This window comes from Molothrus aeneus, chromosome Z, assembly GCF_037042795.1.
Source record: "Molothrus aeneus isolate 106 chromosome Z, BPBGC_Maene_1.0, whole genome shotgun sequence".
Lineage (NCBI taxonomy): Eukaryota > Metazoa > Chordata > Aves > Passeriformes > Icteridae > Molothrus > Molothrus aeneus.
This window is the reverse complement of record NC_089680.1, coordinates 38,314,102-38,329,921: the sequence shown is the minus strand read 5'-3', so window position 1 is coordinate 38,329,921 and position 15,820 is coordinate 38,314,102. Positions and strand designations below refer to the sequence as shown.

Below are 15,820 nucleotides of genomic sequence, written 5' to 3'. Positions count from 1 at the left end.
TAGTCATGGCTCTCTATTTATTCTATTAACATTTTGTTTATGATGTAATATCAGATTGTACCTCTATTTTTGCTCCATTCACAACAGTAAATTTTACTGCTCATCTGTCCATTCCTCTAGTCAGAATATCTTGCCAGTCTTGACATTCTTTCCTTCCTCCTGAAGGAAAAATGGAAATCCAACCCCACTATATTTAACAGTGTTTCCTGGAAGCTATAAACTGAACACAGTGCTAGTAGGAGATGGTGACCTATGATACCATCTTGCTTCTTGGAGCTGAATTACTGAAAATTAGCACATTGTGCATATAGTGGCTATCTGTGAGCAAAGAAATTACCTAAAAAAATTACTTTTTTTCCCACTTTTCTACTTGTTCAATCTACATAGCACTTCCTCTGATCTTTTCAAAATGCACCCAAAGTCTCACATTTCCAGAGTGCAAAATCTGGAACTATCTACAACTCTGCCTGAATGTGAGTGGCCCATCAGTCTACTGTGGCTACAGTACATTAGTCTGTGCCAATAGTGCCATCAAGGAAGTGATGTGGTTCACCACAACAAGGCAGCCTCCCTCCCCACTCCAAAGACCAGACAGAAAAAACAGAAAGGTCTTTAACTCAAGGCCAGAATAAAGCTCAAACTCCTGTATCTCACTACCTCTCACAAAATCTCACAGCTTTCAGCAAAGCAAATAATTAATCAAGACTATGTCTAAGAAGATCTACAGACATTACCTGTTTTCTGGTAAATGTGGCTAACTTTATTCCAGGAACACGAGAATTTTCAACATACCCATGTTTTGGCTGCTCAGTTAAAATGAATTCACAGCTGAGTCCTGCAAAGTGTCTACTAGAAATCTTTAAATAGTCTTCCACCAGGGCTTTTGAGCCCCCTTCAAATACTGTAAAATTCTGTACTTCCAGTGGAATCATTCTGGGGATGATGTCTACAGAGATCTCTATTCCACTCACTGTTCTGACACCATTGGTCACATCCAGAAAAAAATGGTCATGTAGTTGGTCAGAAACTGTCTGCACATACTGAACTTTGCCCTCGTCGACATCTTGCTGTGTGAAGCTCAAAGCTGGCCTTTGGTCAGAACTGAGATAACTTTCTTCCGAGGAAAACTTCCGAATGTATCCATGTACTGGAAGCTGTCTTACTGTGAACACAATCTCAGATGGAGGACTATTTTCATGAACAACCTTCAATTCAAGAACATATCCCAAAATTATTCAAATGGAAGTGGGAAAAATTCTATAATTCTCTTCTGAATTTTTCACTTTTAATTCTGGGATTGTTTACCTAACTAAACTGGCACTTAGTTGGGTTACACAGTTCCCAAAACAATATAATACTTTAAGCAGACACATGTTAAATAAAGGTTGCATGGGAGCCATTTTGCAACCCCAAATATGTTTTCTAAGTTTTTAAAAGGAATGTACTGCATAATTACCTACTGGCCTCACATCTACAGATCCCTGCCTGAAACAAGGAATTCAGGATTTCAGCAACATGCAGCCAGAGCCCTCTCGTGGTGGCTTCTGGAAGGCTACACACAAAAATTGGGCAGAGAAGAATTAATCACACAGAAATGGCCTCAGGCTTGTGACTTATTTTTTTTTTAAATTTTGGATGTCACTCTTAAACAATTTTAACTGGGCTAGCTCCAAATTAAATCAAAAAAACTCCTTTCTTCCTTGGCATTTCCCATCAGCTCAATTAAGACCAATTACATGGAGTACAAATAATTGTTACACCTAAAACAAAAATATACATGCAGAATCTCCAAATGATCATTTTCTTATGCACCAATATGTAAGAGAGTCAAAAACTATGGCCAGTATTTTCTTTAACATGATCCATTTTCCTTCCTAAAAATGGAAGCTTGCTAGTGTCAGTTTCTCCTGAACTAAGCACCCAGAACGCAGTCATATTAGCGGCAATCAAATGGAGTTAAAGAAGACAAGACACAAACTAAAGACACTGCCAACGGCTAAAAGAACTGAGGAAAACTTACTACAAGTTTGGAGGAATGGACAACACAGTTAACCTACTTGCAGTTTTCCTTTACTGATTTTAACTGGTTTTCCTTCTTCAACCAAGAGATTGTTTCTGTTCACAATCCTTGGTGGCTGCTGCTGACTTTCCAAGTACACGCGAACCTGTAGTCCAGCATCCAGATGGCCATCTCCAGCATGGACTGTAAAGTTAAATGTGTCAATAAGGTTGTTGCTGTCATCATGTCTGTAGGTCACATGTCCCTTTATCAGATCAAGCTGAGTAAAGGAATCCTTTAACACATTATTCACATATATTCTTCCGTATTTTGGGAAAGAGAGTATCTTGTATGTAAGTTCATGATCATTTCTTATGTCTTGGTTTGTAATAGCACTGAGGTTAGCTGTTGAAACAGTTTCTTCTTTCCCTTTTTGAACCAACAATCCTGTATTATTTACCAACTTAACATAAGGGTCGGTGGCATTAACTTCCAGAAGCAAGGAAGTATAGTGCTTGCCATCTGTCACAAAAAGCACAAAACGCCCAAAATCTGCACCATGGTGCATAAACAGGACTCGCTTTTGCTCCAGGTCCACTTGTTTGAATTGGAAGAGTCTATGCAAAGTATCATTTGTTAGCACCAAGTCCCCATTGGAAATACCACGTCTAGTATATAGCAACTGTCCATCATCAAAATCAGAATCAGGATCATGATAGCAAAGATCTGCCAAAGTTAATAATCGCTGCCCATTTCTCACTATGTCAAATATCTTATCAACTACGCGAACTGGCTTCTCATCATTCTTCAGTTGGATGGAAATATAGAATCTGATTTCTACTGACAAAGGTTCTACTTCTGGATCAAAGCTTGCCCCCTTTCCTGATTCTTTGCTGTAAGCTCTGACAAGAAGTTCATCAAACACAGTCTCAGAATCATCATGCACATACATAAGGCACTTATCAGTTATATCTTTATTAGTGAAAGTTGTAAGATTGTCATTATTCTCAAATGAACCAGAAAAATTAGTAAGTTTTAATTTCCCATGCTTAGGAAACTGTATAACTTCATATTGGAAAGTTTTATTATCTGGTGTTTGCACAAATAGTTTTGTGCTTGTTATTAATTCTCCTTCCCCTTCAACAACATTAAGGCCATTGTTAGTCAAAATAATGTTTCGGAAATCTGATTTGATGTAGACTTCAAAGTCATAGAAATTTGAATCCAGATACTTTGTAGAAATGAGAAATCTAAATGAATCATAGCCTTCATGGTACTGGCTGATTAATTCATATGCCACTTTTCGATCAGTAATATCTTTTTGACTAAAGACTGAACCTTCTTTCAAAGGCTGGTCATTAAGCAGTATCTGTCCATTCTTTGGTAGGGACAGAAGTTTGAAATGAAGCTCATCTTCAGGTATTTCTAGATCTGCAATCACAGCAAACAGATTATCAGAATTCAAGTACTTCTTTTTTGGTTTTTCAATTTCTAGAGGAGCATGTTTCAATAGATTGTACCTTAACCATTTCACTCTGATTGGAAATGTGTGCTCTTCACTGATTCTGTTTCCTATGCTAACTTTGAACTTAAATTGGTCGGTAATGTTTTCCAGCTGAATGTCCTTAAAAGTGCTACAGTATCTCACCCGGTTGCGCTGAAGAGAGCGCTGAGAAAAAGAGCTGACTTGCTTCCATACCCCCCTTGAATGCTGCCTTTGGACCTGACCAAAGTGAGGTGGCTCTGTGATCTCATACCATATCTCCAGTTCCTGGAGGACAGCATTTGTTTCAACTGCCAGATGCCTAGGTCTTATAAGAGCTGTAACACCTTGGAGGAGATTTATTCCTGAGTTGTTGACAACTCTGTAATCCAAAGGAACTGCCATGACACGTAACACAACAGTGTTGCTCACCTTTTCACCATCACTTGCCCTGAGAACAATCCTTGAGTTCCTGACACCCGTGTGGACAAAGAAAACAGTGCCTTTGTCTAAATCCTCATTAGAAAAGGTAGTGATAGCTTTTCCAGGATGCCTTGAATTTTCTAAAAATCCTGCATCTGCATTCAGATTTCCAAGCACTGAAAGTCTGAGACCCACAGAATCAGTATCTTCATCTAGAACCTTTATCAGGTCATTAGTCAAACGTTTCTTTGAGTTCTCTAAGAGAAGAAGCAAGTTTCCCTCAGGAAGTATGATCTCAGGTGCATCATTTACTGGAGTAACAGTAATGCTAAATATATGCTGCTCATTTCCTTGCAAATATGGAGGCACAATCTTCTCACTGCTGGCAGAAATGGAGAAATTAAAATAATCGTAAGTGTCCTCAGAGCCATCATGGACATACAGAATCTTCCCTTGCCACACATCCTGCATAGTAAATGTATTTACCTCCTGCAATGGTTCAACATTCAGTTTCAAGTGTCCATGAGAAGGTGGTTTCTTTATATCAAAAAGAATTTGTGACTGATTAATTCCTAATTTCTGAAAGTCTAAGTTAACTTTAATATGCTTAGATTCAAGTGAAGCTTGTTCACCCTCTAGCACAATCAAGTTACTCAGAACTAAAAGGTGGCTTTTGTCTTCCTTGCCCAGAGAAATCGAGCTTTCATGGGAAATGGCAAATACAGGAGCTGCTTTCACAGGAGGGTTCTTTTCAGCTGTCTCTAAAGAAAGATTTGCTTTTAAAGAACTTGGCAGTTCACATCCAGCTGAAATGTCCTTAGTTACTAGAACATTCTTCAGTGATTTCTTTTCTGAGTTGGCTTTCAGGTTCCTTAAGCAGCCTTTGAAGGATCCTCCTCTGGCATACTTCCCAGATACTGAGATTAACTTCATCACTTCTGATCGTATGCTGTCATCTACCCCACCTACAAAGAAGGATCCCTTCAGAAGGGGCAACTTACTCTGGGGGGGTAATGACTTTTTCACAGTTTCTTCATCCAATGTTAGCTGCAAATATTCTGCAGTAAATTTCAGTTTGATGTAGTGCCAACGACTATCATTGACTGACCTATGAGAAGAAAGATGGGTTCTACTTTCATGTTTTCCAACATAAGCTTTAATTAAACCATCTTCCATTTCCATTGCAATGAAATCTCCTGCTTGCCCAGGCTGGTAAAGCAGCAAGCCACGTGCAGCTGAGGTTTGTAAAGCATACTCGAAGATTCCCTCGTTGTCCACATTCCATGAGGGGAAAGAAATATAGGACCTGGAACTGAAGAAACTAATAGGTTCTTCTTCATCTGCAAAGAATTCATCACTGCACCCCACTGAAACTTCATGGATGTTTTTGAAGCCAGGAGAAGGTCTCAGAGGCATCAGAATGTCTAACTGATTGAATAACACACCATCAATACACCCTCGGAAACTAGGTAGTGTTCCAACAAGGTAGGGAACATCAAGTTTACCAGTACCACCTATGTAGAAGCCATAATCAATGTTTAATTCATAAAGAATTCCAGGCATTTTTGCACTAGTTCTATCATGTTTATCAATTACCAATGTAACATTATCATGTTCATGATGTAGTTCAACAAGGTGCCAAGCCAAATCATTCAGCTGAGATCTTTGCTGAGAATGCAGTACTCGTTCTCCCACACCAAAGTTAATTCTCAACTGCAAGAGACAGAATTTTAAGTATAAAAATCCAAAATTATCTTTTTCACAATCATACATTAAGATATAGTTAACACATTAATTTTCATATATTTTCACACTAACCATATAAGTTACAAAATAGATTTGAAAAAATTAAATCCTAATAAAATTCTGTGTTTACTTGTGATCACAGATGTTTGAATAACTGCAGAAGAAGCAATGGACTGCAATTCTGCTAGAAACAACAACTCCTGAGAGCCCAACTGAAACTGATCTTTCAAAAACTTACCTTACAGAAATACAATTACTCAGATCCAAGCATTTTCTGTAATGCTAACATCATCAAATCTGAAATTTTGTCTCTGCTGAACCTCATGCTTTGAACACAACGATCTTAATTTTAAGATCTAGAGACCTCAAAGGCTATAGAGATATAACTGTAAGAAATAAAAGCCATACTTTGAAATTATCAATTATATTAAGTGACATTTCAATTTCTCTGAACAGCAACTTGTTTAGATATCTTGTTAGAGATAACATGCTTAAGAAAAACTCTGATAAGCACAGGCTACACATAATTTTTAGCTACAGTTACAAAGCATACCTGTACATATCCTGAGCGCAGCTCCATTAAACAATAATCGGTCTTCCCAGCTGCAAGAAGAAGCAGTCCCTGTGGCTGGCTTGTTCGAAACTGCAACTGTAAGGATGTCTGAGGGGATGCTTCTGCCATGTTCAGCTCCACAAAGCTACCACCATAAAATGATACTGAAAGAAATAAAGGAAAAGAAATAGGAAACTCAATCACACACACACACACAAAAATCTGTCTTTCTCATTCATACCCCTATATATGTAAACAATTTATATTATTTTCTATATACTTATTCACGTACAAATGAAAATAAATCTCAGATATCAAATTCATCTGTCCAAGCAATTTAATAAGAGGCCAACGGCCATACCAGAGTGGACAAGGGATGAATACAGCCCAGTTTTCTTATCTCCAACAATGATGACTGGAATGGTAAGAACCATGCAATTATACTGAAAAATTTTTTCAAGTATTCCTTAATTTTTGTTTGTTTGTTTCAGGTCTTTTCCTGAGCTTGTCACACCCAGTCTATTTTGGAGTTGCAACAGAATTTCTCTATGAAGTATTCCTCTAGTTTCTCTTTGGACATGTTCATCTACAACATGCTTTTACATCTCCATCAGAGACGATCTATGTCATCTCTGCAGGTAAGACCCACAAGTCTCCTGCCACCTGTGTCATTTTCAGATGTTTTCATCCCTCTCTTCCAGGCATAAGGGCTGCTAGCAGCATGGAGCCGGCAATGGGGGCTTCTACGTGGGCTTTAGGCAGTCACAGGTGTAGGCCGTATACGGGAGCTTTGACTATGAAGGCTAGGAGGAGAGCTAGGCATGCAGCTAGACCTGATCAAGAAGAGTTTAATGTGGGGCGTTCCTCTTCTTTCCTGTATGCAACTTCCAACCACCCCACCATCCTGGTGGCCACCCACTCAAATCTGAAAAAGCCTCCTTCATTGTCTTCTCCTGTCTTTTCTGCTCTGAGGAACAGTAACATCAGTAAGAGTTTTCATGTGACTGCTCACTACTTTTACCATCCCCATTATTGCTATTTTGAACAAGGCAACAGATCCAAAGACCAAATCCTCCAAAATTCTGCTGGTAACTTCTCTCTGACACATTAAAAAAATATATCAATCATCTACCACTCCTCCTATTTAATCAATTACTCAATATACAAAGCCCTGCACTCCAATAAATGCTAAAAAGCCTTTGGCAGCAAACTTTGTAAGAAGTCCTTCGAAACTCTAAATCTTGGTCACCTTGCCACCCCCATCAAGAAAACTCCAAGGGGTTTGTAAGGAACTTTTTAAAGATATCTTAAAGACTCCTTCAAAACTGATCCATCTCACTTGTGCATCTTTTATAATTTGTTACAATACCTACAAATTTGAGTTGTGGATGTCAGGCTTACAGTCCCCTGGTAATTCTTGTTTTAAATATTAGCATAAAACCTGCCACCATCCAGGGAGTACCAGGGTACCAGGGAGTTTAAGCATGAGATCAGATATTACCCTTAGCAAGCAAGTCATTTCATCACCAAGTTCTTTTAGGTCAACACCTCTCCTCCCCTTCCACCACCCCAAAAAAGGAGTTTCAGTTTGGGAATCTTCCCAATTAGAAGTAAATGCCATTTAGTTTAGCTTCTCTGCAGCAGCCATGCCCTTTCTGAGTGCCTCTTTTATACTAGTAACTTAATCAACTGGCTGCATGGACCTTCTGCAGGGCTTTTGTTCTTGACGTACTTAAGGAGGACTTAGTAAAAGCTTTGATTCCTTCAAGCTGATCCTTGACCTTTTTTTTTTTCTAGACATATCTATTTTCAAATTCCATCTGCCAAAGTTTATGATGCTTTCAGCTGTGTTTGGATACAGCTTGTAAGAACACCACCAGTTAAATATTTATTTTGCAGTTGTTAGCTTCATTCTGAAAGAATTTTCTCATTTTAAAATCAAGCATTACTACAGAGGGATTTTTGAGGTTTAAATGTTCCAGTTCCTATATTAGCTGTCCCCTTGCTTAATCAAATACATTCTGACAACTCCTATAAAGTGTGACTTTGACTCTGAACTGGATTCTGTGCAGAGTACCAAATCAAAGACCTAATTTAGTAGCTCATTCATGAAACAACAATCAGTAATAGTATCTAAAAATTTGCTATGGGATATATAAGAATTCTACGTAGCTTTTCTAAGAGCAAGATTTCAGCAAAACTCACAGCCAACAACTATGTAATATCAAGTTATATTAGTACCCAGAGAAACACAGGAAAGATCTTTACATTACTGAAATACATACATTTCTTCCAAAGAGTCACCACTCTGCCTAGAAAAACTGATCCCAAATGGAACAAAAAGGAATGCTTTTCCAGCAGTTTGCTTCTAGTTTAAAAGAAGCATTCATCAAAAAGCTCAAATACACCTTGCAGGTTTTAGATTAAATTTATACACTGAGAGGACCTATTGTTGTATGTAAAAATGTTATTCTGTGGGGCAAATAAAGAAAGACCTCCTCTTTAAAGCAAGTGGTGGAATAACATAACTAGAGACAAATCCCCAGTATAAATACAGACTAACTAAAAAGACAGGAAATAGGTTAAATAATTGTAATTTTTTATTATATTATGCTAAATTCATATATTGGATTTTGGGGGAAGAAATTAGGCAGAGAGATTACACATCACTCACTGCAATTTAGAGTAACTAGAATGAAGCTGTGAAGTCAATATTTTGCAGAGTACCACTGGGCAACAGTTTGATATTTATACTATAAACGAATTTTCTGGAAAGAAAAAAAGAAACATAAGTTAAACCTTCTGCCTTCCACAAAACTCCTCAGAGTCAGAATGCGTCACTGAAGGTGGGGCAGGTAGGCACTGATCCACCAGTTAACAAGATTTTGAGCCACCTACAGTACCTTGGTATGATTTCTCTTACAGCTAGTAGAACCTTTTTATTATTTTTTTTGACACATTACTTGCGGTATCATAGATAAGATCAAATTCCACTGTTGAGATTGAAAAAAACATCACCACTACCACAGAATATATAATATGGTTTGCTCACAAATCTTACACTCTCCAAAACATGGTCCCGATATTTCAACCCACAGGAGCTGGGTTAATGAAGCTTTGTTACAAGGACAAATAGCAAAAGTAATGCAGCAGAATAAGAGGTGAAAAAAACCTCCAAAGAATCAAAACAGGACAATTTATAATGACAAAACATTCCTCCAATTTTTGTCAGCTTATCTAAACTGATAGCACATGGTATTAACAGAATGTACAGACAGAGGAAAAATGGAAGTGGAAAAGGAAGCTGCCAGATTCATTGGGAATGCCCTTTAAGGCTAAATATAACAATTATTCAAAAGGGAATTCTCAGGGTTGATTCACACTTTCTCAGTGTAAAATCTAGTGAGATTTTGAGGGTAAATCAAAAACTACCAGAGTGTGTAAGCCTCTTATACTCACCTAAAATGGACACAATGAAGAATATCCCTATGCTGCATCTACAAATGCTTTACACACCAGAAACAATGTTTAAATGTCCCTTCCAAACCAAAGCATTCTATGACTTCCAGATAAAAGACAGTCCTGTAGTTAAAGCACTGAATGTGAAATGAACAGTACTAATGTTATTTTCTGGTTCTATTACAGAAACTCACTGACAACTGAAGAGTTGAGAAAGTCACTTAAAACCTAATTTCAGTGTACTGCCTATAAGAAGCTCATGGGTTTTTTCCTTCCCAGCCTTCAACTGTTTTCTTCCCTTTTGCTAGATTGCCTCTGGGTGAGGTTATAGCTGTAAAAGCACCTGGAGTAAATGAAGAGAGCTGGATTTTAACAAGCTCTCCTGGTGATGAAGTCAGTCCACATGGCCTAGCAAATCTCAGCTTGAAGGCAGCTCAAGCAGAGCATCATAGGTTGGTGCACCTAGAAGCAGCAGGCTTGTGCTCCTACCAGCTGGTTTGGAAATGTATCATCTGGCTTTGCCTTGCACTCCCTGCAGCGCCAGGGACAGACGACACTACTCTAACAAGCTATAAAGCACTGGTTGGCCTAACACCCCCATCAGTAATATCCACAAAACCCTTTTTCATGTCATTTAAGACAATGCTACTATTGCTAGAGGTTGCCATTTCAGTGGCACTCAAATCTTCTGACATCCTTGGTACATCTGAGACATCTCTATGTGGAATAAAAAAATTCCTCCATCCACTCTGGCTGCAGGGTCTTCTCTCACAAAACTGATGAACATCACTTAGAGCTCCATCACTGAAATTCTCTCATGGAAAGAAAAGATTGGTGTATTTCATTTACAGTATCTGAATTTAATCCTTTCATTAATCTCTTCATTAACTTCTGAGATAAAACTATTTTTTTAAGGTTATAATTAAATATTAGTTCATTTCTAACCAGTCTTCTCAGCTAGTGAAACAGATGCCACACAACCACAGAAACTGACCGTTCGAGATTTCTAAAGAATGTTACAGCAATTGGTTTGTCTCATAGGGGATTACAGTGAGGAACAGAAGGTGGATGAAGGTGGATGAAAAACCATATTTCTTCAACTGCGTGCTAATCCAATAGTTTTTAAAATATATATAACTAAGAAACTTTATTAGCAGTCTTTCAAGCTCAAATTGCAATGCACTTCAAGTTACATCTCAAGAAGAAACAGAATTTGCAGGTTAAGTTTTTGGCTGTTTCAGTGGTTTTGATGACTGCCCAAGACGCATACCTTAATGTGCATCACTACTGGTGAGGTGCCTGGCCTGTCTTGAAAAGCCAGCCACAGGACAGCCGAAGCTGCATGCTAAAACCCAGATACCTGCAGCTGCTGGCTGATACTTATCATCGGGACTACTACTTCCCACGCACGGAGCAGGGAAGGAATTGCAGGGAATATTCCTGTTTCTACCTCAGCACTTTTCCTCATGACATACTAAAATTATGATAGGAGTTGGAGGGAAAAGGTGTACATCTACGTTGCTTGCAAAGCATCCACGTTTTTATTGGGAAGGGTAGCCATGTCAAGTCCCAGGGTCTCTGCAGCAGGAGAGGGGGCAGGCACAAGGCGGGTTCACATCGGAGCGGACATCTCGGCCTTCACTCTAGGACAAGAGGACACCGCGCCCTCACAAAATGCCCGCCGTCCCACCACCTGTGCGCCGCCAGCGCCGCCCGCCCGCCGCCCCCGCTCCCGCCGCCCCCGCCGCCCCCGCTCCCGCTCCCGGCCAAGGGGCTGCGGCGGCAGCTGGGCCGAGCACGGGGGGGCCCACGCCGCCCCACCGGGCCGGGGCAGGGCCACTCCCCGTCGGGCTGCTGCTTTCGCGGGAACACCGGCCACAAGTCGCTCCAGCGCTCCGACCAGCGCGGGCGCCGGGACTGCGGCCGGGCCGCCCCTTCCCCGTGGGCGCAGGTGCCTTCCGACCCCCGCCACGGCCCTACCTGCGAAAGCGGGCCGGCCGGAGGCCAGCAGCAGCACCAGCAGCGCCGGCCGCAGCAGCGCGGCGGGCGCGCCGGCCATGCCGGAGCCGCGGCCCGGCCGGGCTCCCCCAGAGCCGGCGGCGGTGGGGCCGCGGGGCAGCCCTGGGGAGCGGCGGGGAGTGTCACGGCCCCGCTCCCCGCCCGCCGCCCGGGACGGCCTCCGCCCTCCTCCCCTCCTTCCCGCCTTCCTCACGGCGCAGCCCAAGCGCCGGCCCGCCCCCGCTCCAGGAGCGCCGGCCTGGGACGGCAGATGGGGCAGTGCTTTCCCAGGGCCTTGAGTGCCCTTCACAGCTGTGGGTTAGTGCGTGCTTCGGGTGGGAACTGCTGTCCCACTGATGTGGGTTACAGCGTGCTTCGGGTGGGACCTGCCCACGTGTGGGTTACAGCTGTTGTCCGTACTCATCCACTGCGCACCCTGTGTCTCCATTGCCTGCCTGTCGCAGTGGAAGGCTGCTCTGAGGTACCCCAAACCTTTCCCTCTGCTGGTTGGAACATCTACATCCCTCACAGTGTTTGCGTGCTGTCCATAAAGAAATGCATCACACTGCTTTAGCAAAGAAACATGTTACAGGTAGACCAAACAATGGTTTCAGAAGCTGAGATGATCATAGAATCAATTAGGCTGGAAAGACCTCTGAAACTGAGGCTAATCTATGACCAAACACCACCACTACAACTCAGCCATGCCACTGACTGCCACATACAGCCTTTCCTTCAACACCTTCAAGAGAAGGTGGCTCCACCATCTCCCTGGGCACACCATTCCTATGTCTAATCACCCTTTCTGAGCAGAAATTCCTCCTAATGTCCATCCTGTATCTCCCCTGGCACAGCTTAAGACCATGTCCTCTCATCCTGTTTCCTGGGAGAAGAGGCTAACCACTACCTGGTTACAACATCCTCCAAGCTATTTGTAGTGGTAAGGTCTGATTATAACAAGTACAGGTCCTAAATTAGAAAAAATATACAGTTTGCACCTCCTCACTGCAGTCCTGTTCTTAAAACCACAAAGAGTCACCTTAGGAAACGTTTTTAAAGAGCACATTTCAGCCAGTCATTTATAAGCCTTTACCACACTTAATTCAAATATGCAGACACGCCTTAAGTTACATAAATGATTCGTGCCAGGAACTGCCTTGGAGTCATAAAATTTTCTGCAATTTTATCAGCTAGCAGGGTGCATTGCAATGTGTCTCAACAGGTCGGTTGTTTTTTTAACTTGTTACTCCCTCACGCACAGGACTGGAATCTGTGACCTGAAATATGACACCAAGCAATCAGAGTAAATAACTGAGATACCAAAACTTAAAAAACAAAAAAAGAAGAAGAAGAAAAAATGGTGATGGCATGAATATCTTTTCTGGGTCAGCTGTCTGGTTCTTCTCTTCCTTTGAGGTTTGCAATCAGCATTTAGTCTAGATTTTCCTTAGAAATTTTTGGCAGGCTTTGCTATCTTTACAGTTTTAGAATAATGTATGTGACAGCAGGGGGAATCTGTGCCCAGATGGAAATCATGGAGAAGGATCTTCTCCTAAATATCACTTTAAAACTTTATTAAAGATCTCAAAGGCAGAGGCCTGATAAACTTCATTCTCTTCAGACTGCACTCAGTGAAGATTTGTGAAAACCTGGAGAAGGTATTGCAAAAAGCATCTATTTAAGATGTGAACAAGAAGGTCAGAAAGAGGATTTAATGTGGGATAACAATTTATAGCATGACAGATACTGGAAAAGCACATATGCATAAACAAACTCCTGTGCTACAACAGGGATGCCTGGGGAAAAGTTTTGCCTTTGCATCATTTACCTGAGTTACACAGGTCTCACTTAGCTTATCCCTACCCTGTGCAGAGAAAGTCATTGGATTATACCTCAGAAGGGACAGCATCACTTGCACTGTGGGCCTTGAGAAGTAGTAGTCAAAAAATACTGCAGCAAGGTTCTTGAATGAGGGGCACAAGGTAGGTAAAGGAGTGTCCCATGCATGAGAGGGGTTTGGGGGCTAAATGCAAAGACAGCGAGATAGGGAGCATGAGGGCTGAGCTACAGAAAGTTTGTGAATATGAAAAAATATGAACGAGGCATATTTTTTTAAATACCTCATGATTCATGGTATGAATGGATGAAATTTGGGAATATGATGCAGTTATTTTAGGTAATCTATTTCACATTAGAGCAACCAGTACAGTCACAAAAATGTAATCAGTCTCTAGTTAGTAATGGCAGGAATCACTGAACTAATACTCTCCTTAAACAAAATAATCTTCTTTTTTGTATGCTCATTTAAAATTTGCCTTTTGTCCAAAGAAAGGCAATTGACTCTGAGGCCAATTGACTCAGAGAAGGGACTGACAGAGCTGGGATTGTTCAGCCCAGAGAAGAGGAAATTCGGGGGAATCTAATCCATTATTCTATCAATGTCTATGAACAGGTGATGGGAGCATGTGAAAAGAGGGAGCAGGACTTGTTACAGGTGTCCAGGGAAAGTACAAGCACAATTCAGTGTAAATTGAAATAGAGGAAATTGAATTTAAATACAAAAAATCCTCTTCATGCTTGGGATAAAGCACTAGAACAGGTTGCTCAGGCAGGGTCTCCATCTTTATTCACAAAATTTGAGAGGGCACAGCCCTGAGCAACAGCTGGCAGTGGCCCTACTTGGAACAGAGGGGTTGGTCTGGACAGGCTCCAGAGGCACCTTCCCACCTCAGCTGTTCTGTGGTGCTGTGACTCAGAAATCTTCATGGATGTTTAAAACAAACATTGAGACTTCTGAAAAGAGAAGGGCCATATCTTGAGCAATGCCTACATGGCTATAGCTTTAAGGCACATTTTCTTAAGTCATTTAGGATTTTCCAACCATGGGTCCTACTTGCTTTTAGTGGAACATATGTTTCTAAAGAAAAGTGTTAAAGATTTGGATAAATACTATTCCTGTTAAACTATACTTCATCATTGTTAAGCACCATCAATCTTCTTCCTTTTTTATTTCTGCTTTTCCCATATGTCTCTGATTTGGGGGTTTTAATTTTTTCCCCCTTTTTATAATATTTAGCATATATTATTCAAGGAATTTATTATGTCTTAAAAGCACACCCGGATTTGTTGCCTATAAAAAAATCCCAGTCATGGAATGGTTTCTGTATGTCAGCTGCATACCCAGTAGTTGATCTCAGTGCTGAATAGTTCTGTGCAAATGTGTAAAATCATGCAACTAGTTGACTGATTCTTTCCTAATAATGATGGAGATCTGCTTGTTTGCATCTGACAGCCAGTATAACAGTTTCTTTTTATTTTACTTGTTTGGAAAAAGGTTCCACTGAGAAGACAGGATTCTCATGTGATACTGGAAACCACTTTAAAGATTAGTTCCTATTTAATTTTCAATTAATAATACTCTTTGCAAATTGCGGCTGCAGACAAGATTTTCTTAGGGTTCCCATAGGCTTTCAGACAATTAAGGGGGAAAAATACAAAACTAAGAACAAAAAAACAAAAATCCCCCACCAAAGGTCTCAACATGTTTTGAAACATCTTCTATCCTATTTCTTTGAATTTGGTTAAATTATGCTGAAATTGCCATTGTGGGTAAGTTACAAACACTTAGCAGGTGTGTCTGGATAAATATAATGCGAAAGATTGAACACTGGCTACACTCTGTCAGGTGGAAAACACTGAAGTTCGATTTCCTGAATGGAGGTGCAGAGTAGTGGACCAAAGCTTCTTAATATCACAGATAGAAAGTAGTTGTGTATGTATGCTCTGTTGTCTCATCAAAAGCAGGCACAAGCTTTCAGTGGTCCATACAAATCCCCAAAGATGTTGGCTGGAATGACACTAGAGGGAGTCCTTTTTTCTTGTAACAGCTCCTTAAGTAAATAGTGCCTTATAAATGAAAATGTTGAAACAGAGCTTCTGGGAAAAGTGAAGGAGCTGTTAATTTAGATGGGCTCAAACAGTATTTAACTTCTAAATTCTAAGCTTGCAATGATTCATTAATACAATTGAATTTTTTAAAGGGCATTTTTTTTAATAAAAGCTTTTTTTTTTTTAGTAAAGAGTGTATTTAAAGTCATCATTCAAAATTAATCTCTCACATTATTGTTCTGGTAATTTAAATTACAAGGGACCTGTTCTT

General features: G+C 40.5%; 1 protein-coding gene across 1 annotated transcript in view; it reads right to left on the bottom strand.

The window, feature by feature from the left end:
• LOC136569227 (chondroitin sulfate proteoglycan 4-like) overlaps window positions 1-11,722 on the bottom strand; it is a 33,565-nt gene extending 21,843 nt beyond the window's left edge. The window contains exons 1-4 of the mRNA XM_066569581.1: window positions 11,644-11,722; window positions 6,205-6,368; window positions 2,058-5,618; window positions 735-1,205 (exon numbers count right to left, since the gene is read on the bottom strand). Of these exons, the coding sequence (XP_066425678.1) occupies window positions 735-1,205; window positions 2,058-5,618; window positions 6,205-6,368; window positions 11,644-11,722 (4,275 nt within the window). The remainder of the gene's footprint in view (window positions 1-734; window positions 1,206-2,057; window positions 5,619-6,204; window positions 6,369-11,643) is intronic.
• Window positions 11,723-15,820: the final 4,098 nt, after the last annotated feature.